General features: G+C 37.2%; 1 protein-coding gene across 3 annotated transcripts in view; it reads right to left on the bottom strand.

Moving 5' to 3' along the window:
* Window positions 1-26500, bottom strand: part of LOC115209885 (glutamyl aminopeptidase) — a 336415-nt gene that overhangs the window by 49315 nt on the left and 260600 nt on the right. For all 3 annotated transcript variants that reach the window (XM_036501448.1, XM_029778468.2, XM_036501449.1), the window contains 4 exons: window positions 24902-24967; window positions 4192-4361; window positions 3563-3645; window positions 2078-2202 (listed from right to left, as the gene is read on the bottom strand). In XM_036501448.1, the coding sequence (XP_036357341.1) occupies window positions 2078-2202; window positions 3563-3645; window positions 4192-4361; window positions 24902-24967 (444 nt within the window). The remainder of the gene's footprint in view (window positions 1-2077; window positions 2203-3562; window positions 3646-4191; window positions 4362-24901; window positions 24968-26500) is intronic.

Below are 26500 nucleotides of genomic sequence, written 5' to 3'. Positions count from 1 at the left end.
GTACGAATTCTCCCCACGTCACTGGTTGACAGACTGATGACTGGGGGTCGTATCAAGTGGCTTCTAACGACAGAAGCCTGAACTACAACGGATTTGTCCCACAGAGAACGTTTCCGGTTACTTTTGGGTACCCCCTCATATTTTAGACGTTCCATATAAGTAGAATTAAATCGAATATTATTAATCAAAGCAACGAATTGGTTATAAGAAGCCAGCATCTTAGAAATAAGTTGTTCCTTAACACTATGAATATCTGAACCATTAGTTAGCCTTTTTGGCTCAAGGCAGTATATCTATATACTTTATGGTCAGTAGGACTGACTATATTTCTTATCTAATGATGACTATATATATATGACTAGTTTCGCACGATTTTCCCGCCAAATTATAATCACAAGACATTGTCCCACCCAAGTAAAGGGACATATATATGTTCAAGTACTATTTCGTAGTGGAATCGATTAAATAATCCCTTGTTAGCGAAGCGAACTTCTTAATCACACCGATGTTTGTGTCTATAATACTAGTTATAATAATTTAACATTGTTCGGGATTTATTGTATGATATACTTTAGCGTTATGTATAACAAATTTCACTTTTTTACTTGGAAGTAAGGTCAGTGTCCATGAATTTGGAAGGCTGTCCTAGGCAGGTGAAACTGATGTTAATATTCTGCTTATAGTAAGGTGGCAGAATCGTTAGCACGCCGGGCAATATGCTTAGCGGCATTTCGTCCGTCATTATATTCTGATTTCAAATTCTACCGAGGCCAACTTTGCTTTTCATCGTTTCAGGGTCGATAAAATAAGTACCAGTTGAGAAATGGGTTCGATGTAATCAACTTACCTTATCCCTTGAAACTGTTGGCTTTGTGCCAAAATTTGAAGCCAATACTTTGCTGAAAGTAAGGCAGTAAGCTGGCAGTATCGTTAGCACGCCGGACAAAATGCTTAGCGGCACTTCGTTCATATTTACGTTCTGATTTCAAATGCTGCCGAAGTCACCTTTGCCTTTCATCCTATCTGGGTCGGTAAAATATGTCCCAGTCGAGGATTGGAGGTCGATGTAATCGACTTACTCGCACCCCGAACTTGCTGACCTTGTGCTAAAATTTGAAACCAATATTCTGCTTAGTGTTGCAAATCGACGAGAATGGTTATATTTATGATGGTTGAGGGTACTAAGAGAAAAGGATGACCATGGTGGTTAGTCTGGTGCCTAAGGTGACTTGACACAATATGAGTGACGCGTTGAAGAAAAATGAAAAGCAAAGTTGACCTTAGCGGGATTTAAACTCATTAGTTTAATGAATAATATTGCTTCAAATTTTGGCACAAGGTCAGCAATTATCTGGGGAGGGTTTAGTCGATTACATAAACTCCACAATACTTGACCAGTACTTTATTTTATCGATAAAGGATAAAAGGCAAAATTGACTTTGGTGGGATTCGAACTCAGTACATGCTGAGGATTTTTTCCGACAAGAAACTAAACTAAAATATACCATAAATTCATTTTGGATTGTAATTACTTAGTATTTGTACTGACACATGTATAGCTACATATTATAAATTTTAATTAAAATGTAACTATATATTAGTTGAGTTTGTGAATAAATATTCAAATATGAGATCGGTCAACACCGTGAGTTTGCTAGCAATAAATAGCGATTTTAAGGCTGCCGACAATGTATCAGTCAAGTGTTGCAGTTCAGAATTGTATCAGACTAAGCATATCCCTAACCAAATAAATAAATAAATAAATGAGTAACAATTAAAAAAATAAAGAAGATATTAAACATTTGAGAGCAAAAACATATTGTCATATTGCCGGGTATTATTGGTACTGATATGTGTAGTTGTAAGCAATTGTGATTTATTTGGCAGCTAATTATACCACCCTGTTTGAGTTTCAAAACGGATCAATAAAAATATTCGGGGTGTAACACGCGCGCGCGCGTACACACATAGAAGAAGAAATCCCATCCCTTATTTGACAATTCTTATGGTTTGGTGGGAGTAAAAGTGCTCCCTCTCCTTTACTTGGGAAAGCAATGCTTTATGAAGTGATACTTACCGTGTGGTCTTTATGAAGCTGTTCGGTTAGTTGTTTCCACATACTCACTTCATAATTGACTCGATAAAAACCAATGTGATCAACATTTCCCAAGATCCAGCCACTTCCAGTAGCTTTAATTCTATCTGTAATCAGAAAACAAAAAGAATAAGCAACATGAAATTAAAGCGAAGCAAAACGAAACTATTACACTGTAGGTTCACAGTCTGTGAGTTCAAATCCGTTACATGTGAAGCCTGATTATTTCTAGACAAGAGACAATCTTTCTTGGCTTCCCTTTAGCTAGATTTTTATAATAGTTGATACATTCAAGAAAGTTACTTGGGATAGATTAACGTCGTATCCGAAGAAACATTTTTCTATCATCCTTTTACTATCATAGGAACTAGAATTAAAGATCTCCAGGATACACAAAGGGAATAACTTTGATAAGCAGCGGACAATGAATCATAAGTTTCTACTTAGCCTGCATAATACTATTGTGAAATTATATTTAGCAATTCGTTATTAGCGACGGAAGTGTATATATTCAAATTAGTAACCTGTATATCTTACTAAAAACTCATCATATTGAACGCTTTCTAAACTGCAGTATTTGTCTTGAGAAAGCATCTCTTATAGATGTATAACGCTAAAAATAAATAAATATATATAAAAACCAAATATATCAGCAACAGGCGAAAATCGCCCAGCAGCAACAATGATATAGCTAAATCTGGATATCTGCTTTTTTGAGCTTCATCAGCAGAAAGTATCTACATGCACCGCATACCAAGCAAAAAATCGACTGCTCCCAAGATATAGTTGAACGCTAATTGAAATGCCACATGTCTATTTAACCGGATGGCAGAAATTAAAGAAAATCGTTATTACCGACAGAAACAGTATTAGTTCAAATTAGTGATCTGCATATTATACTTAAAACATAAGGCTTTCAGATCATTAATTATGGTTAACAAGTTAGTACTCGTATGGGAAACTTTAGAGCTACGTTTGATAAATAATGAAAAGAATAATTTCATATCTGAAGAGCATCAAGAGATTACACAAATAGCTCTAGGAACTGAGACATTTAAACTCCCTCACTGAATCAAGATTATTTCAAGCCAGCTCATCTGTCTCGCTTTAAGACATCAATTTCAGATATCATATAACATCATTATTTCCCCGCTCACAAAGAAAAGGAGAGAGAGAAGAGCAGAATTAAAACCCTTTTACAGTTTTATGTAGTCTGTTAGTAAAAACTATGAGTCTTAAAGAGTGATCTTCATTTTAGAGTTGGTTCGTTGTTGTTGAAGTATTTTTTTTCTAATGACATTATGGAATTTAGGATTACTTTATCCAATGTGAGTTTCCTATTTTAAGACAATAAGGTGTTATAAACACAGTCAACTAGAGAGTTTATGTAGTTCGTAAAAAAAAGGAATAAACAATGGGAGTTTGTGCCAATACATAAAACAGTGTCACGCTATGTAAAGCACTTACCCGAGGAGTTACTTAACCAGTGGAGTTCAGTTTCAGATGGTTTGGACATAAAGCTGTAAACGAACGGTATATGCCACATGTACCTGGAATCAAAGAGAAAGAATTAGAAGCTAGTTAGAGCACATGTTAGAATATCACGACCTCCTATTTTACCTCACTGACTACCAATAGCACTAATATGTAATATTTAGTAGGATTTCTGGTTAGAAGTGTTATAAAAAAGAATCTCTTCGTTTTCATACAATCGCCAAATTTTCCTCCAATTACCCACTATCTAAAAGAAAGCAAGTACACATTCGATGATGGTTTTACATTTTGGAACAAGGCCAGCGATTTTAAGAGAGCGGTTTAGTTGATTGTATCAACCACAGTGCTCAACTGGTACTTATTTTATCGACCCCAAAAGAATGAGGCAAACTCAACCTCGGCAGCATTTGAACTCAGAACATAAAGTCGGAAGAAATGCCGCTAATAATGTACCCATTCGGTAATGAAAACCTAAAGGCATTATGATTGTATATATATATATTTGTGTGTGTTTGTTCAGCTGTATAACACACACACACGTATATATAACCCCCGCTTTATACTCTGAGATTTATAAATATACTCGAATAAGAATTGCTTACTTGTAGGGTGATTCGGAAACGTTGAATTTATCACCGGGTTGCAAAAGGAAACGTTTCTGTTCGATGATATAATGGTCTTTGCCGTCAGCTTTGATGTTAACCACGGGATATCCCATCTGGCGCGTCCACGTATCCATTATCTTCTTAATTTGATATGTTCCGTTCACTGTCTGAGAAAGAAACACAAAGTAATATAGAGGATGGTAGGTATGAAGGAAAGAGGAAGAAAAAAAAGGGAAGAATTAGAGAGTTAGGGAATAGACAAAAAGAGAAAAGTGGTTGTAAACTAATGACCACAGGAAATACAGTGGAATGAAGAGCATGACTTTGATGCACAAATGCAATCATAGACCAACCACATGGTTCCGGGTTCAGTCCCACTGCGTGGCATCTTGGGCAAGTGTCTTCTGCTATAGCCCCGGGCCGACCAATGCCTTGTGAGTGGATTTGGTAGACGGAAACTGAAAGAAGCCTGTCGTATATATGTATATATATATGTATATGTGTGTGTGTTTGTGTGTCTGTGTTTGTCCCCCTAGCATTGCTTGACAACCGATGCTGGTGTGTTTACGTCCCCGTCACTTAGCGGTTCGGCAAAAGAGACCGATAGAATAAGCACTGGGCTTACAAAGAATAAGTCCCGCGGTCGATTTGCTCGACTGAAGGCGGTGCTCCAGCATGGCCGCAGTCAATATGACTGAAACAAGTAAAAGAGAAAAAAAGAGAATAGACAAGCATCGCAGATACACACAGAGAGACACAAATAAATATGCTTGTGTGAATATGTGTGTGTGTGTGTGCATCGTGTGTGTATCTATCTATCTATCTATCTATCTATCTATCTATCTATCTATCTATCTATCTATCTATCTATCTATCTATCTATCTATCTATCTATCTATCTATTCAAATGTATGGGGATCCGCTTTTCTTTTATACGTGTTATATTAAACTGTGTTCAAATTTTAACTATATTTTAATTTAGATTTTTGCTATATTTTTAGTTGTTCTATTTTCGTAGTTAATTTACACCAATGGGGTTCCTAAATTCATATTCGACATTCCCAGATTTCACACACTCATTTTCAAGAATTGAATATACTTGGCGCCTTTATTGCTCTTTAGCGGCTGAATTTATTTAGACTTTCGTGCCAGAAGGTTTTTTCTATCGTTAGCCTTATGTGTCAGCAGCCACATGTTGATTTGTTTGTTGTGGTCAAATTTTTCATGACAGTAACCAGGTGTTAATTTTTGATGTGCGTGCTGTTTGCGCGTTTATTTTGGCGTTGTTTTGCGATATAAGTATGGCTTCCATGATTAATCCTCTATTTTTGTGAGGAATTTCTTATAGTATATAAGGAAGGATAAAACATACTCTATAAAATTCTGTTAAGGAAATATTATAATGTTGTCTATTAGTAAATGGCTACAAACCTATTCATACACATGGATATTATATACCTGCCTGCTTACTTACCTGCCTACATATTACCTACCTACCTACTTAATTTTATATATATATATATATATATTATGTGAAATAGAAAGATGAATAATCTTGTAGCAGATTAATCAAAAGTTTAACCGATACCTTGGTAGCAAAAATCACAGCAGAAGACAGCACGGTTGGAGGTACAACCATATGGTGTTGCAACCGTGCGTTGGTGCGGATAATTGAATTTTAATATTATTAGTGAATTGAAGAAATGGAGCTGAACGAAGATTGAACAGAAATCGTTTTATTTCATTCTACACGTGTTTCGAAAGGCACAATTTACCAAAATCCGATTGAATAATGAGACCATATTGTGTCTTTCTCTTCAGGAAGAAATAGGAAATCCGTTGGAAAAAACAAAAACAGAACAGAGGCGGAGCAAAACAAATCGAACTAGGCTCCTAAGAGCCCATGGCCAAACTGTTTATCAGTGTATGTTGAGAACGGGTGGTGGGTGCGTTGAGGATTTTAACGGGTCATGCAGCGGTCATTCCTGTGGGTGAGGGCACGGGGTGTGTAGATGTTCTTTGTGACCGAGAGTAAAGTTCTGACTATTTAAAGAATATTGGATGTATTATATGGGGCGAGACAAAATCTACTGTCCCACAAGTCGTCAAACTTCTTCAGTCTTAAGACTGAAGAAGTTTGAGGACGACTTGTGGGACATAGTTAGAAAGATTAAGTTCAGGAAGTCACCCAGGAGAAATGCCCACCTCAGATATCTAGATAAAATTACCAAGGACATTAATAGAACGGACGGAGTCCTGGTCCAGTCCGACAAGACCAGGAACACATACAAGCTACCCATTAAGCAGTACCTAGATTTACTCGGTAAAGAGATCAAGAAAAATTATAGAAAAACCAATTGGAGTACCCTGAGGAAGGTAAACTTGGAAATTAAGGAAATAATGTTTAAACACGGAATTCAAATGAGAACGCAGCCGCTTAGCCCTAAGCAACCCAGATTTATAGTGAAGGACCATAAACCGAACTTCCACACCAACCCAGCGCTAAGACTCATATGCCCTGCTAGCTCTGATATCGGGATAATCAGTAAGTACATTTTAGATAAATATATCCCTAGTTTAGTAAACAAGCTGAAGCTCAGCCTCTGGGCCAACTCCTCGCAGGTAGTGAAGTGGTTCTCTTCCATCCCCAATAAGAACCGTACTAGGTTCATTCAGTTTGATATCGCTAGCTTCTACCCCTCGATTAACCCTAGTGTACTAAATAAGGCCCTTTGGCATGCTCACGACAAGGCTGGCCTCACCAGAGAAGAAATAGATATCATTTTAGTTGCCAGGAAATCGTTTATTAAGTTTGATAATAAGTTGTGGATCCGTAAAGATACTCCCAATGAATTTGATGTGCCTATGGGGAGTTCGGATAGTGCACAGATAGCCGATTTGGTCGGAATATATATTCTCTACGAATTGTCCGACCAATTCCCGGAGATCGCGGGCGGCCTGTATCGTGACGATTGTCTGTTTTACCTGCAAAACACCACGAACAGAATAGTGCAGAAAACTAAGAGCAGGTTAGCTAGGTTTTTTAATAGAATGGGCATGAATATAGTTTTTGATAATGAACTCACCAAGGCTAATTTCCTAGACGTTACACTTAACCTTAATAGCGACTCATACTGCCCTTACCATAAGCCTTCCACTAATTTGAAGTATGTCAGTGTCTTCTCAAATCATGCCAAAACCGTAACAGACAATTTGGTTAAAAACATCTCTCTAAGATTGTCTGGCTTGTCCGCCAGTGCCGATATTTTTATGCAGAAAGCGGAATTTTATAACGCCGCACTATCCAAGGCCGGTTATAGGCAGAAGGTAATTTATATTGATCCGGCCCTTCCGATGCCATCATTCGGTCATCAGGATAGGGCCGTCTATAATAACATAAACAATTTAAGTAGTGACGGGAGCGCGGCGGGTGCTGGGGCAGTCGCTCCCGCATTTAATTTAGCGAACAAGGATAATTATCGGTCCGGGGGATCTCACACTAACCCAAAACCCGTTATTCATCCGAGAATCACCCACCCGAATGCGAGAGCTGGCGTCCCGACCCATCACATAGATAGGAATAAGCATATATGGTTTGTAATTCCCTTTGGTAAGCAGATTAGAACTAACCTCCCCCTCATGTTTTGACAAGCCATCGCCAATAACTTCCCCAGAAATTCCAAATATTACTCCACGGTCAACTCGCATAAAGTTAGGATAGCTTTCTCCAACACTAAAAACCTCGCCCAGATAATCGCCTCCCATAATAATAGGCTGCTTACTAAGACCCTATCACCTTTTTCCGGAGGCACAGCTTCTTCCGCTCCCGGTTTAATGCTCAGTAGGAATAATAATAGTAGTAATAATGATATGAGAGCCAGTACAGTGACTCATAATCTCAGCTCCAACCAGGGATTATATACTAGGGGTATAGTTATAAATAGGGGTGTTGTAGTTGACGGTAACAATGGCAGTAGTGAGGTGAGCGCAGCTCGGCTCGTTAGGGTAGAGAGTCCCAATAGCAACCCCAGCATCGTTTCCGGCAATAGCAGCACCACGGGCACTAGCAATGACAGCACTCTGATAGATAGTGGAGAATCAGGGGTTATTCCGTTAGTTAATAGTGACGTAGTGGAAAATAAAGTAGTAAGCGGCTGCAGTTCTCGCAACAAATATAGTGACAGTAACGCAGTTCTAATTTCAGAAACTAATCCTAGCAGAATAAGATTCACGTCGGCGAATTCCAAGATCAGAAACGCCGTCTACCAATGCAAGGTTTACACGGACTCAGATGTCTACGCTTATGTAGGGGCCTCATCGTCAAGATTGGCTTTACGAATCTCCAACCATTACGCAACTTTTCGAGACATGAATAAACGCCAGACCACGGGACTCAGCAAGCTAATATGGCGATTGAAGAATACGAACTCAAGCTACAGGCTGGAATGGTCAATTTTGTCGGTGGCCCTCCCATTTGATAGGGGCAGAAGGAAGTGCAACCTTTGTGTCTCCGAACTCTTCTATATATTGTTCGCCAGAGACCGGATGGTAAACGGACTTTTACAGTCGGCTTTTCGATGCCCCCATTGGCGGCGTTATACTTATCTTGTTTATAAATAACGCTTATAAATAATACCTGCACCCGGTTACACTACTTATATGAAAATAGCCCTTGGTAATAAATCCTGAAATAGCCTTTAAGAGAAATATGATTAACCACTGCAAGGGGAATTACTCCTGTGAGATGAATGGGGCTTTGTTTTTGACGACGGGGGGTTTCTTTGACAAGGCATGATTAGACGAACACACGCACACATAAAACATAAAATATTTTTCTGCCGCCCGACGGTTTTTACTGCAGTGACCATTGTGTAGAGCTGTTTAACAACTGACAGCCGCGCGATCAAACGCACACACGTACACAAAAAATGTTTTCTACCCCTTGACGGAGTTCTCAGCAGTGACCAGAAAATAGCGCTTCTTACCAACTTGCGCCAGCACACATATATAGAACAGTAAACACACACATGTCTCTAAGTAAATTTTGTCTCGCCCCATATAATACATCCAATATTCTTTAAATAGTCAGAACTTTACTCTCGGTCACAAAGAACATCTACACACCCCGTGCCCTCACCCACAGGAATGACCGCTGCATGACCCGTTAAAATCTTCAACGCACCCACCACCCGTTCTCAACATACACTGATAAACAGTTTGGCCATGGGCTCTTAGGAGCCTAGTTCGATTTGTTTTGCTCCGCCTCTGTTCTGTTTTTGTTTTTTCCAACGGATTTCCTATTTCTTCCTGAAGAGAAAGACACAATATGGTCTCATTATTCAATCGGATTTTGGTAAAGTGTGCCTTTCGAAACACGTGTAGAATGAAATAAAACGATTTCTGTTCAATCTTCGTTCAGCTCCATTTCTTCAATTCACTATATATATATATATATATATATATATATATATAAGAGCGTAGGCTCGAAACGTTAAAGACTTTTTCACTTTCCGAGCGTTATACTAATACATCTTTTTGTTGTCTACACCACCTGTCTTCGTCTTTTGTTTTTTTTTGTGAATTCACCACACACACACACACACACACACACACATATATATATATATATGTATATACACGCATTCATTGCCGCACCAGAGTGTGGTCGACCTGTGGATTTAGTAGAAAACACTTTCCCCAAATGCTATGTAGTGAGATAGAATACGGAATTACCTGATTGCGAAACTTTACGGAGAACATATTAATCATCAGCCTTTAGTTAATCATGGATAGTTGGTTCGATGGTGCACAAGACACTCATTCAAGAGGTGGTTGGTTCAAATTGCGTTACTTACGTCAATTAGTCACTGGCTTATTAGACCTGTGATGATTCACACTACCGAAGCAATGGGTCACATAACCAGATAATGTTAAAAGCTAATTTTATCAACTGTAGTTTTGAAACGATAGAGTATGATTTCAAAGAGATTTATTTGCTATTTGTAGGCAAACAAGGAGGGACCCGCTGGTTCATAGAAAGTGATGTGGTTCACAGAAGTATGTAGCAGGAGGGTGTAACATTGCATTTTCTACAAGGGTTTCATAAGCTTGTGTTGTTGAATCCTCCTGTGGACATGTCAATATAAGATCGTTTCTATAAATTTTTCTCATAAAGACCAGCTCTTCAGTGGTTTTACAATTACAAAAGCTAGGTTAAGATCCTCCAGCTTCATCACTTCCACCGCTATTAGCACCGACAGCATCAGCTCCATCAATACCAACAACATCGTCGCTAACCTCAGCATCAGCACCATTGCCAGCACATTTACTACTATCATTACTTCTACAACTAACCCTCCGCACTGACCAAAACAAACGCTAGCACCGCCACCACATTGACAATCACCGATTCCAGTACCACCACCAGTACATTGATCAATTGTAGTACCACCATCAACAATACAATGACCATCGCTAAAACAAGCACCACCGATACACTGACGAACACCAACACCCATACCAACATCATGCGCACTCATAATCTTGAAATGGAGAGTTAGAACATCTGTGTACCGAAAATAAAAAAAAAAGCAACAAGGCACTACCTAAAGAATTGATCACATAATTAGTGTTAAAATTACTATTAGCATTGTTATGCCACCGGATACTACATCTTTGAATTTATTTGTTTTACATTTCCTTTAAGCGCTTCTTTTACGGCTCTTTGTACTAACAACCATAACCACCACGTACAGTGCAACAAACAACAGTCTCTGTCCATTTCCCTTTATGATGTTAGCTATGCAATACATGGCATAGCTGGCACTCCGTCGGTCACAACGAGGAGGTTTCCAGTTGATCCGACCAACAGAACAGCTTGCTCTTGAAATTAACGTTAGTGGCTGAGCACTCCACGAACACGCGTATCCTTAACGTAGTTCTCAGGGAAATTTAGCGTTACACAATGTGATAAGGCTGGTCCTTTGAATTACATGTATAACTCAATTTTGCCAGCCGAGAGAAATGGAGCAACGTGAAATAAAGTGTCTTGCTCAAGGATACAACGCATCGGTGGGTATCGAACTGACGACTTTACGATCGTAAGCCGAATACCCTAACTAAGCCAGGCGCCTTCACACATGGTATACTAGTGAGCAGTGGGCATCAAAATCAGTCGAACTATTGTTATTCATTTAGGATTCAAGCGAGGGATGAATATTAGCATACATACACATGAGTTAGAAAATTTGTCTCAGACTAACAAAAACACTCTCATAGAACATAGTATTGATTTGTGGTATAGGTATGGTCGAATGTTTGGAAAGTTCACTTCACAATCACATTCGAACCTACAGTGCGACGCCCTGCGCGAATGTCTTCTATCTTGGTTCCGGTTGATACAAGCATTCTAAGTAGAAGTCCATTGGATAAAGGCTAACATCATACACACACACATACATTATTTTGTTAGTAGAGTACAGAAAGGGTACACGTGTTGGTTGAATACTGTGATATACTATAATACACTTCCATTAATCTAACAACGGGAATAATCATCGATAGAAGTAATTCGAGAGCTATTTTATTTCAAATTGAACTTCGTACACATTTGAAAGGAAATTTTAATGAAAATGAAAAATAATCTTAGGTTCATTTAATTCTCACTAAGTCTTTCTTTCTTCTTTCTTTCTTCTATTTTACATTCCTATGCGACTTTTATTAATATTATCTTAGCTCTCTTCATTATTGCAGATTTTCCTACCTTTTAGTTTTTAACTCCTCTTACTCTGTCTGTCTGTCTTCTGTCTGTCCATTTGTCCTTTCTGTCTATCTAACCGAAACCAAAAGCGATAACAGTAATGAATCGAAGAATTTAGGCTTCATCTCAATTAGTAATGACTTCAAATCGAACAAATTCTAAGTCAGTCAAGCAGTGTAAGATGAAAAGAAAATGCTTTGCTAGTCAAAAGACAGCCGCACAGGAAACTTGTCTACTCATGATTTCCTACGCTCCACCTTACAACATAATTTTAAAAAAAATCATTTCCTCTATCCGTCCTTTCTTATCTTTTAAGAAAACTTAATTACCAAACATTGTAAAGTCGTACATAGCTAACGTTTAATTGCTTTCAGAAAGTGACTACTTTAAAAACATTTCCTCACAAATAAACAGAGATAACATTTACATACATGAAAGCATATATAAAAGCACGAGTGCATATATGCATACGTATACATGTATGTGCGCATGTATTAATATATATAAATATATGCGTACATGTTTGTGAATGTATGTATATTATGTATGTGTGAGTGCATGTGTATGTCCGTGCAATGTATGTACATATGTGGAGACGCAATGGCCCGGTGGTCAGGGCAGCGGATTCGTGGTTTCGATTCCAAGACCGGACGTTGTGAGTTTTTATTGAGTGAAAACACTTAAAACTCCACGAGCTCGGTGAGGGTGGTGGTGGTGGTGGCGAACCCTGCTGTACTCATTCACCACAACTTTCACTCTTTTCTGTTTCTGCTGTACCTGTATTTCGAAGGGCTAGCCTTCTCACACTCTGTGTCACGCAGAATCTTCCCGAGAACTACGTTAAGGGTACACGTGTCTGTGGAGTGCTCAGCCACTTGCACGTTAATTTCACGATCAGGCTGTTCTGTTGATCGGATCAACTGGAACCCTCGTCATCGTAACTGACAGAGTGCCACGATGTACATATGTGTATACGGGCGATCCCTGTTAGCACCAATCATCCCTCCCACATTCTCACCTCTTCTTTCTTTTATAAGCCCACTAGCAGTATCGCCCGGCGTTGCCCGGGTTTGTAAGGGAAATAACTATATAAGCATTTTTAGAGAGTTATAGCCAAAAAATAGCAAAAAATGCATTAAAAATGGAAAAAATATGATGGTAAATTTTTTTAAAAATCGTTGACTCATCGTAGACATTTTTAGAGAGTTACTTCCCTTATATAATAGCGAAAAAATGCATTAAAATGGAAAAAAAAAACGATGGTAAATTTTTTTTTTAATCGTAGACTCATGTAGACGCTTTCTTAGCCATTTCTGTTTTGGTGTCTTCAAGCCATGAAGTCGTTGTTCTAAAAGAACACTGGTCTCCTTGACAACGCATTACGACGTTGATTTCCTTACACTCCCTTCCTCACAGCCATCGACACACGAAAAATTATGCATTAAAATGGAATAAAAAATTATGTTAAATTATTTTAAAAATCGTAGACTCATCGTAGACGCGCGCTAATATTCAGACGGGATCGATATGAATCACGACTATAAGCTACCCGAATTTGGTTAAACTGTACCGCAAAATGTGGGAGTAGTTAGGAATCTAAATCGAAGGGGACAGACACTCACACAACTACAGTTTTATATATATAGATATACATAGCGCAGTAGTGGTGAGATATGACAGCAAAGAAAAGCATACATTCACTCTCTGCATGCAATTAGACTCGGAAAGTTCGTGAGGAACCCATTGACCCAATTTGCTGACTTTTCCGATAGCACACAGGTGTCAATGAATGGTTGAATGACCAAATCCAAGCTTCTCTGCTAGTTCCTCAACAGTTACGATGATATTTTGTTCCACCAGGGTTTTCAGGATGTCCTTGTCGAGTTCTACAGATCTTTCAGGATGAGGCTCGTCTTCTAGGCTGTAGTTTATGGCTCGGGATTTCTGGAACCACCATTGACACTGCCTTACGCTTATTGTCCAATCCCCATATACTGCATTAATATTTCTTGTACTTTGCACACATTTATATTCTGTTATTCTTTTATATGTTTCAGCCTTGAGGTTGTGGCCATGCTGGATCATGTGTGTGTGTGTGTGTGTGTGTGTGTGTGTGTGTGTCTACCTGTCTGTCTGTCTGTATGTATATATGTATATGTATGTGTGTGAACAATAATATTTTCAACAGATGTGTTGCAAATGTATCTGATTGTTCTCAAGCTTCAATACTGTGTGTGTGTGTATGTGTGTGTGTGTATGTATGTATGTATATGTATGTATGTATATGTTTGTATGTATGTGTGTATGTATGTATGTGTGTGTGTATGTATGTGTGTGTGTATGTGTGTGTGTGTGTATGTATGTATGTATGTATGTATGTATGTATGTATGTATGTATGTATGTATGAGTGTATGTTTACTTTATTACTAATTACTCTCTTCCAAGAACATTTTCACTCACTCTTAGCTCTTAGCTTCCCATACATTTTACTCATGTATCTATCAGCGTCATAGACAGAATACTTTCACTTTAGTCTTCCTCAAATCACTCTGTCACTATTTACTTTCATTTTATTCGTTGCCCACTGTGTGTGTGCGTTTGCGTGTGGTGTAAACCAGACTAAGAAAAGCATTTGACACACACACCAGAATGTGAGTTTTCTGTAAATTTTGCTTAATTGGAGTTTAAATTTTAAAAACTGGACCTGGCATGACGCGATGCATTGTACTCTTAAAAATGCTAGGTAAATTGTAATTGAAGAAATCCTATATTGTAGATTTCTATAACTCCCAAAGGGAGGCAGATAAAATCTGCCTTTTATAATAAGAGATTGACTTCTTCTCCTACCTCAATATCACCTTCTATAACCCTACCAATACAAAACACTCAATCGTTTGCTCTTAAATCCTCTGCCACCGATGTCTCTGTAGTCGAGATAATGAATTTGTGACACACTCTCACTATATCATCCAACACTTCATTCCAGATATATACGCCCCCAAGCTCAAGTCTGCCTCAAACGCACCGTTGAAGTCAACTTCACCTACTCTCCATTCGCGTCCGCCTGACTTACATCTGCCTCCATTTCCCTCTCACCTTACAATTCTTCATATTATCTATTACATCATTGACGCTGATTTCAAGTTGCATACCAATTGCATAAACTTCCTTCTTTCTATATGTCCTTTCTCTCTCTCTCTCTACACACACACACGCATACACACACATACACACACACACACACACATAAACATTTTCGTATGTATACATATGTATAAATACGTATAGCTATCCATATACCTAGTTATCTGCACATATTGATATGTGTGTATGCGTATGTGTGTGTGTGTATGTATGTATGTATGTATGTATGTATGTATGTATGTATGTATGTATGTATGTATGTATATATAGAGAGAGAGCGAGAGAGAGAGCATTGTATATCTTTCGTATCGTCTCTCTAGGAAATCGGGTCTCTTTTCTTTTGGCTTTTCCCAGGAGCTCATCTGTTGCACCGAATCAATCTTCTTTGTAAAGCGACGTTAGATTGCCTCGAGCTCCACTGTCAGTTTGACGCATTTTGGTGACCACAGTTTTGAGCAATGCTCTAGGCGACTGAGGACAAATTTTCTCCATAGGAGTAGCATGATATCCTTTTCCCTTATCCTGAATGATCTCAGAAGCCAGTCAGCCACTCGCATGCACAGTGTTGCAATCTTAGTAATATGCACATGGAATACTGCATCATTATTCATGTGGATTCTCAGGTCATATATTGACTGGAGTTACACTATTTTCTTGTTTTTTTTTGTATTCCGATTGCAATCTGTTTGTGGACCGATAGTAGTGTACTGTAACTTCTCAGTATTGAACTCCAATGTTATTTTTCTCAGCCCATTCAGGTCTTTCTGTAGTTTTAAAGTGTTCTCAAGGTCCTTCACTTTCTGCAATACTTTTGTATCATCGGCATAGCTGGTGAGTGGTTGACTATATGACTGATGGTACGTCTAAGAGAACCACAAATATAGAGTAGTGGTCCTAGTAGAGTTCCCTGAGAGACTTCGCTGAGAATTCTTGTCGCTTTAGGGAGAGACATATTGGGTGCATTTGCTTGACTTCTCCCTTTTAAAGTATCATGCAGCCATTTTCCTAGTTTTTCAGTAATATTAAAGTTACGCAATTTTTGGCATATCATTCCATTGTCAACTTTGTGGAAGGCCTTGTCAAAATCAAGATATATCACATTCAAATTTGGTGGCTGAGCTGTTGTTTCAAAATCCTGCTGAAATGCTATAGTAGCTGTGTGAGGTAGCTTTTCTTGGAGGGAATCCATGTTGCATGTTTGTGAGAAAGCTGTTTTTTAGGAAAGTGATGAACCTCCTTCTGACAATCGTTCCATGACTCAACTAACATGTAAGGACAGAGAGATGGGCCTATGATTTTTAGCGTCTGCTCTGCTTCCTCCTTTATGGACAGGACATATTATATTTTGAACATTTTAGGAAGTTTGCCACATTTAAGGAAATCTGAAGAAGTATGTGCAGTTGTTTTGCGAGAGTTTCTTTGCATGCATTTAAAAGATCAGCTGGAAATTAATCTGGACCCGTTATCCAGTTCGAGTTCATCTCATAAATGGCCGATATTACATCTTCTTTTATGCCGATAATTGATAGTTGCAGCTTTCTCGTGTAGATCTGTGGTGTTGAAGACCTCACTGGACAAGCTTATTTGCATATCTCCCAGTGGTGGAGGTGAGAACACTTTGGAATTGTTTATTTAGTATTTCATTTACCCTCACAGGGTCTGTAGTTAGTGAGTCGTTTTCTACAGTGTCCGTATCTCGAAATGTACCAAGGGAGATTCATTTGCAAATTTGTAGAAGGCCTTGTAATTACTTTTTATACTTTCAATCGCCCTGGTTTTTCTTTTTGGAGTGGAGAGATTTTTCGTTGTTATTGAACTGTTTGTTTAAGCGATCTAAGATCATTAATCTCTGTCGGGTATGGACTCTCTTGTCTAGGGGAATAATATTTTTGTGTATAATGACTCGCCTTTCTGGGTTGAATTTAATGCATATGGATCGCATTATTGAAATGAATACATGGAGCTTCATATCAATTCCTTGCATAGAGAAACTTTTGGTTCAATTTTGCTGGAGGGTCTCCTATTTTCAATTGTCTTCCAGTCAGCCTCGTAGAAGGCTTTTCCTTGGAGAAGACTTTTTTCATTTACAGTTGATTTGTAAGCGGCCTCTGATATCTAACAGTAGACTTAGTGAGATGTTTGCCTTGGGGGCAGCGGTGTGCACACATGCACACACACATATACACACACACACATACGCATGCACACACACGCATGCACGCACACGCATGCACGCACACGCATGCACACGCACACGCACGCGCGCACTTGCATGCACGCACACGCATCCACATGCACACGCACGCGCGCACTCGGGAAATGCTTTCGTTTGTCAAAGGAAAAGAAGAGTATTTGTTTTTAATTGAATCATGTATTTAAATTGAATTTCTCAAGTTTCATACCATTGAAGACCGTAGAGGATCAAGCTGTGAGAAAGTATAGCCAGTTTGAATATATTTACGTTTTCTTTCTCTCTCTTATACCACACATGTATAAACATACGTGCATGTGCGTTGCCGTGTGTACGGATATATATATATATATATATATATATATTCATTCCCTTTCGAAATTACCCCGAATAGCAGTTTAGAGTTTAACTACTCTTTCTAGCGAGTCAGATGTCCTGTTATGGCCATTTCTTATGTGTTTAAATGTACACTGTATTTTTATATGAATTATATATATATATATATGTATATATATATGTATATGTATATATATATATATATATATATATATATATATATATATATATATATATATATATATATATATATTTATATGTGTGTGTGTGTGTGTGTGTGTGCGTGTGTGTGTGTGTGTAAGTAGTATATATGTATGTTTGTATATACATATATACATGAATACGGACACACATTTATATGCAGCATATAATATATACGACGACCTTCCACGTAGTTTTGTATTTAACAAAATCTTTCACAAGTGGTCGGCACGGAGCAATAATAAAAGATACTTTCTCATGGTGTTGTGCTAGGTGATTGGACCTGAAACCATGTAATTACAAAGCAAACATCCGAACCTCACCATCATTCCTCTTTACATATACGTATGTCTGTGTACAAGTGTGTGACAGCGCGCGTATGTATATGTGCGCGTGTGTTTGCGTACATATACGTGTGAGTGTGTGATTGTAAGCATGTGTACGCATTTAAGTATATGTATGTATCAATCTATCTATCTATATACATACATGCATGTATATATATATATATGTATATATATATATATATATATATATATATATATATATATATATATATATATATATATATATATATATATATATATATATATACCGGAGTAAACACATAAATGTGAAACAAGGTGGAAAAAGAGTACTCAAATACCAGTGGTAGAGTAATATGCTTTATTTTAAGCACCAGAAAATTCAAGTAACAGATTTTGTTGAATTTTCTGCTGCTTAAAATAAAGTATATATATATATATATATATATATATATATACACATCCATATACATATACACACACTTACACACACAGGTACACATAAACACACGCATATACGCGTACACGCATACGCACATAGATACACACTCAGGTATTTGCATAGATACATACATGCATACATATGTATATATATCTATATATGTGTAAATGCATGCATATAATCTATATGTAATATGTATATGTATGTATATACGTACGTATGTATATATGTATTTGTGTGTATGTATATACTTACATATACATACATACATACATACATACATACATACATACATACATACATGCATATATATAATATGTGTATGTATATATGCGCATAAATATGTATATATATATATATATATATATATATATATATAAATATCTATATATATCTGACTTTCAGTGTGTATGCAGACACAATCACACGGACGACAAACATCCTCTTACCACTTTTCCTTGAAATCCCACTCTTTCCTTTCATACCCTTCCTTTATCATGCTAGTTTATGAATCGTCAGACTGCATCTGTAGATGTTGTAGCGTTATTTTTAAACAGTCTTCATTCTGCACTGAATGCTTCCTTTTTGACGTACACATTCACGATCACATATAGACACTTTTACATTCACAAATTCACAAACGTGCTCAAACATACGTATAAATATATACACATAAACATACTGAGAGATACTAGAATTATATTTTCATCTACGTGTTAGCCCAACAAGAACAACAACAGCAACAACATGAACAAGAACAACAGCAACAGCAACAGTAGCAGCAACATCAACAATAATAACAGCAACAATAACATAAGCAATGCTTAAACAAATGAAAACATCTTTACCTCAAATATAAAAAGCAACAGTTTGACGATGACTGCTAACGAATAGTCTTGGATTTTGTCTCTCATCAATTATATAAAGGCGTGGTTTACCTCAATTTTATTGTATATGCTATCAGACATACCAGAGACATATAGTAACCGCAATTATTTTCAGAGACAGTTTATAGTCTATATTTTTAGAACCTGATTTGCCGATGTTATTTTTACTGTTAATAATAAATGTTACATATGCTGCCTATGATGGTAAATGTATAAGTGTATACGACTTTTACCAGGACAAGGAAACATGCCATATAGAGGATATTTTTAGGGGCCCACAACCAAGTCCTTCTTTATTGTTCATAGCTTAAAGATAATTTGGGTATAGTGTTTGCTTACAGATTCTTCCAAATTTGTTTTTCCTAAATGCAAACCTTGTTCATTTTAAAAACATAGATATATGGCCAAATTTTCATTTCTACTATAGACACAAAGCCTGAAATTTTAGGGGAATGGCGCTAGTCGATTATATCGACCCCATTGCATAACTGGTACTTAGTTTGTCAACTCTGAAAGGATGAAAGGCAAAGATGGCCTCGGCAGAATTTGAACTCAGAACGTTAGGGCGGACGAAATGCCGCTAAGCATTTGCCCGGCGTTCTAATGATTCTGCCAACTCGCCCCAAATAATAAAATATGACGGCGTCTACGTCTCGGATAAACTAGTGATAATTCATTTCATTTAGGATATCACATAGTTTGCTTTTTTGCACCTTTTAATCTGTGTTGCAATTTCTGTTTGGAACTACTGATATATTTTTATCGTAACATAGGCAAGATATAACAGAGGTAATTTCGTAGCAAATCGAATAAGTAATTTCACCAACCCTTTCAAGTGTATAACAATGTTATACAAAATCATACGCATAATGCAGTCTTCCCTACCTCATGCATATATGAAATATACCAATAACTCTTGTCTCCAACATATCTTTTATTTCCAATTAAATATATTTTAATGCTTTTTAATTTGCCTGTTAAAAGGAACGAGAATAATAGAATGTATGACAAATCTATAGTTTGTTAAAAAGTTAATATTTCTGATATTGGCTAGAAGTAGTGTTGAAGTAAAAGAGTTGGACTTCCAGTGTAGAGGGCGAGAAGTTAGATACAGCATGTGTTTCGATAAATTTCTGAAAACTCCAATATCTTTGCTAGATCATCTCAATCCACTTACCTGTCTAGAACTTTAGGAATGTTTTTAGCAGCAAATTTAAAAATAAAATAAAGTAGCCAAAGTGGAGGGGCAGTTCTCATTGCATTTGTATGGTTCCCTATATTGTAGGCACCAACGCAGTTGATGCTCAGTTTGAACTGCAGATTGGAGGATTCTGAAAATTTCATAGATATTTTGGAAATAGATCAGAAAGCTGTGTTGGAATTTGGGAAGTGAGAGACTTTTCGAGATATGTGATACACGAAGAGATCTTTTGCTTTCCCGATTTACTTTGCAGTAAGTGAATTACTTGGAACAATAACTTAGGGTTCTAAGGTTGTGGGTTTTGTGTGAGAAACGCAGTGTGCAAACACATCAGTTTCAAATTGGTTACTTGAAGTTATGCACAGTGATCTGAAGTATTAACATTTTTTCCAAAGGTTGTTTAGAAGTTAGATGTGTGACGTGTCTTTATTAGGCAGGGGGTCAGACGATCTGTCGAGAACAGAAACTATGACAATTGGAGCTGAAAGTGAGCAATAGGTAAAAAGCCTTTGGAAAGTTAGTTGTCGATCAAAAATATGAGGATACTGAATGATGCAGATAATTTACAATAGCAAACGAAACGACCGTTCTATGTGTCAACGGTTTCGTTGTAGGAGTACAAAAGCCAAGAAGGTTGTGTGCATAGAATAACCGAAAACGATGACTTCAGTATAGAAGATTTAAGATAATTGTGTTAAGTGTGGCTCGTGGGATAGTCAAACAACTGGCAATTGAAGAAATTTGGGGAGTGATAGAGACAGCATGCGAACACAGAGAATTGTGGAAGTCACATTTAAGCCAGAACAACTTGAAGTCTTTGCTGGTGTTATCCAATTAAGAGATAACTGAATTGTGAAGAGAAGGAATTATACATAAAATGCAGATTATGATTTTTTAGACTGAAATTGGAGCAGAAGTTGGAGCTTTTTCAGAAAGAAGTTCAGAATAATAAGAACCCAAGGTGCACGAGTTGGCACTAAACACTATGTCGACTTATGCAAGTGAATGTATATGCTGAATAAACTCATATTGCTGAAGTTGAGACCAACTGTTGTTGCTGGAAAATGCCTATTTTTAAGTGAAAAAGAGAGGGACGTTGATCTAACAAATCACTTTTCATATACATTTTCATTCTTAAATAGAGAGAAGCCCCGACTTGGCGCATTATAGCACCCGAAACATTCACTCAATCCAACTAAAAACCATAACCTAAGATGACTTGTTGGAATACAGCAATGTGTGTTTCAGTATACAAGTAACCTGATTGTGGCTATCTCTCCAAATATGATTGACTGTTGCTTTCTTCGCGATAGTCCTTTTCCTCTTTTGACATATTTTAGATCATAAACTTCTCACCTAGTAAACTAGGTGGTGGCGGAAGTTCAGTTACTGACCACTCGATTATAAGACAAGTAGTTCTTGTGTTGCATTATACCTGTAGCACTAGGGTTATTAGTATTAAATAGCGTTGCATGTGAGGCTGAGTACCTTGCACCAACTTTTTAAAGCCTATCAGGGATTGGAAGGTATTTACTCACGCACACATACTTATACATATATTTATTCATCATCCATCCATCCAGCCATCCAGCCATCCATAAATATTTTCATTCCACCTTATACGGTTTTCTATCTTCCAAAAACATCACTATACATATACAACCATATGTCATTAGTTCCTGCTAAAATGCATATTTTATGAAGGTTGCTTTGCTTGATTGACGTCTCCGTTTCTCCTAAAGAAGGGCACATATTACTAATGGCACATATTAAGATGGCCTTACCCTCAGTAATATGTGCCCAATAGACGCTCGTAAATATTACTATACAACTGCCACTTCCTGCGCTTTACAATATTAGTCAACAATTCTAATTAGAACTTATGAGTTATGTGCCTTGTTCGCAGATATTACACATTAGCAGTGATAGTGTGAAAACCGACAGATCTTTGTACCTGATACGCTGTCTTCTATTAAGCGATCCCTACTCATTATCCAAAATTTACGTGTATAATTGAAATCAATTCAACAATTTGATGAAACATTCTTTAATTATATAGCATTCCTGAAATTTACATCGTTAACTGCACCACAGTAGCTACGAAGCTTGCAGGAGTTAAGCGTATTAGTAATACACACAGTAAGCGGCATAAATCATAGGATTCAAATATCCGACCTTTTGATTAACAACACAATTTAATAATTTATATATCCAGGTTGAGCTTTCTGATCATTTCAAAATTAGGATAACATTAGTGCAACTGTTAGATCAATAAAATCAAAATCGCAACACCAGCATCAATAACAACAACAGCAACCAACACAATCACCAAAACCATTACTTTCATCAACAATATTCTTACTACCATCACCAGTACCAGTAATAGCACTTCTTTTTAAGCTTTAGTTCCTGCTACGCTTCTCAGCGCATTAGGCGGCACCACCATCACCAGTGCTATGATGACCATCACTAATACAATCACTACAACCAATAATGTCACTCTTATCGGTACTATCAGCACCATCATCAACATCAGCATCACTGTCACCAATGTCATCATTATTAATAACGTCCGTCACAAATATCCTCACCGCTATCACTAATATTAGCACTATACTCAGTGGTATTATGATTACCCACCCTTACCAATATCATCACTATCACCAATACTATTACTACCATCGTCAATACTATCAACACTAACACCTACACCAACATAAGTAATACAATCATATAAATTATCACGAAAAACACATCCGTAATCAGTACTACAGCATCATCACCAGTATCATGACCATTATAACCAATACCAACATTAATACCACAATCACAAATGCCAGTACTACTGTCAGAAGTTCCATTTCTACCATCACCACTATCGCCACCATTAATGCCTCAAATGCCATCTTTACCACCACTAATATCATCATCAATACCAATACCATCACTGCCAAAACGACAACAGCAGCCCGATCATCAATACTATTACAAACATCACTAATATCAACATCATATTACCTACACAAACACCGATGTTGCAAATAAAATCACTATCACTGCCATTCATACTATTAAGAACTTTACCACCATCACCAACATTACTACAATTAACCCCATTACTCCTTTTACAAATAACTTCACTATAACCACCACCACCACCACCACACCACCAGTATGGTTGTCTAATGCCAATACGCCAACCATACTTGCATACTAGTGGTAACAGTAGTTAATGTATGGTACCGGTAATGAAGGTACTGGTACTGGTGATAATAGTGCTGGTAATGGTGGCATTGGTGAATTGGTGTCGTTGGTGGTATTGTTATAGGTGATGGTGATGTTGATATCGGCATTGTTGATGATGATGTTAGTACTGGCAATGGTGTTAATGATATTGCTGATGGGGTATTGTTATTAACGATATTGAATGTGTTAGTAGAGATGGTATTGGTGATGGTTACGTTGATATTCATTATGGTTGATGATATTGGTGATAACGTTTGTATTGGTGCCGGTAATATTGTTATTGGTGATGTTGGTGATGACATTTGTAGTAGTGATGGCAGTTTTGATAGTAAAAGTATTGGTTTTAGTGGTAATGGTATTGGTGATGTGGGTTTTATTGGTGATAATAATGCCGTTGATAGTTCTGGTGTTGGTATTACTTATGGTGTTGTTGGTATTACATTAACTACCATCACCAATATCATCACCTCGGCCATCAATACCAATATCAAATTACAATCATCAATACCAACATCACCACCACAAGAACTAACTTATCCACCACTAATAAAATCATCACTACCAATACGAACACCATTATCAATAGACGCATTACCATCAATAGCTTCACCTCCATAAATACCAATACCACAATCAACTATGACAATACTGCCACCAATACCATCGCCACCACCTACACTAACAACACCGTCACCAATAACAATAATGTTACCACCACCAGTGCCACCACCGCCGCCGCAGCCGCCCCACCACCATCGTCACCAAAGCAGTTCACTATTATTAATGCCGTTGTTACTATCAGTACAATCATTTATAGAAACATAACCATGACCAATATCCCGTTCATCAATGACTACACCAACACTAACATGACCAGCACCATCACTAAATCACTAATACCAGTGCTTTCACATATATATATATATATATATATATATATATATATATATATCCATAACACAGAAACATTAATCAAAAGTATATTTTTACTCACCTCTGTGAAAGTCTGCCAGAGTTCATCCACGTGGGCATTGGCGAATTTGTATTTTAAAATGAAGTTCTGTTAATAACAACAAAATAAAGATTACGTCGATGTGCTGTTCACATTACATGCATGCATACATACATACATACATACATATATACATACACACACACATATATATATATATATATATATGTGTGTGTGTGTGTGTGTGTGTGTGTGTGTGTGTGTGTGTGAAAAAACCTTGTCAACTAATTAGGCAGGCTTCAATACCTTATACTATGCTAATGAGTTCAAATATTCGAAACATGTCCACAACTTCCTGTAAATAAAATCAGACTTCATATCCATTGAGTATGTAAATTATCTTTGGGAGATTTAACTTTGAATTCATGAAATTATCTTTCCTTTTGTTTGAAAGAGCCAACAATTATTGAAAAATCTGTCTTCTATATCACTTATTACAGGAGAATTTACAGAGAGAAAACAGTTTGCAACCACATCCATCCATCCATCCATCCATACATGCATACATAGAGGAACAGTACAAATAATTTTCACATCAACAGCGACGTAGACCGTCTCTACCTAAAATAAAACAAGGGGCAGACTGTCTTTGAATGTTATATCATATCCCGTCGGTAAAATCTTTTAAGCACCAAATGTTGAAGTGCATCTTTTAGCTAAGTTTGCATACATGGGGCAGATAACATCATGAGATTTGGAAAGCAGCTCCATGAACAATATTCATTGTTTTATAACCTTGTACACATGCCCATAGAAGTCGCATGACTCTACCGCAACATATCAGAAGACTATGCATGAATATATTAGCAGAAAGCTTCAGAATTACAGTAACATTGATCATAAAAGTAGTCTATCATGGACCAACAACCAGATTACTAACTCTCACTTTGAAGGGTATGCGTTTGTAATCCAGGACCAGGAAATATTAACCATATACTTGATGCACAAAAGGGACAAATACGCAAGATAAGCATCAAAACGTGATAACCGATGCAGACTTTCTGGAGTTAACATAAGCAGTTGTCCGGAAATATTGTGGTATTATGTACCGATAAGACTTGATGTAGCCAAGACACTGTATAATGAGATCCGTCGTAAGAATAACCCTGAGGCCAAAGAAATAAGAATTCACATTATGGTAGAGATCATAGGCACTCATAAGAAGGAGTACAGGTGGGATGTCTCAGTGAAAACCTCAATAAAATGTTAACATAATAAACCTGATATAGTGATCTGGGGCATGGAAGAGAAACAGTGTACAGTACTGGAGATCAGCTGCCCAGCGGATGTTAACATAAGCTAAAGATCAGCAAAAAAGAAAATACCTATACTGAACTATTGAGAAATCTACAGTTACTCTACTCAGGTTTATACCTATAATTAATGGGACACTGGAATGTGTAACACACTGCCTAAGTAAATCTTCAGAAATAAGATTTCTCAAAACCAGAAAAGAGAAAACTGATTCGAAGACTACTGGAACTGTAAATATTTGTAAAACTTTCTAGAATTTTATTATATAAGTATGCATATGCATGTCTAGACTTGCAACTATACATGAGAATACATACATAAAACAAA

Source organism: Octopus sinensis, linkage group LG3, assembly GCF_006345805.1.
Source record: "Octopus sinensis linkage group LG3, ASM634580v1, whole genome shotgun sequence".
NCBI classification, from domain to species: Eukaryota; Metazoa; Mollusca; class Cephalopoda; order Octopoda; family Octopodidae; genus Octopus; species Octopus sinensis.
Note: the sequence above shows the minus strand (reverse complement) of the source record. Positions and strands in the feature narration are given on the sequence as shown.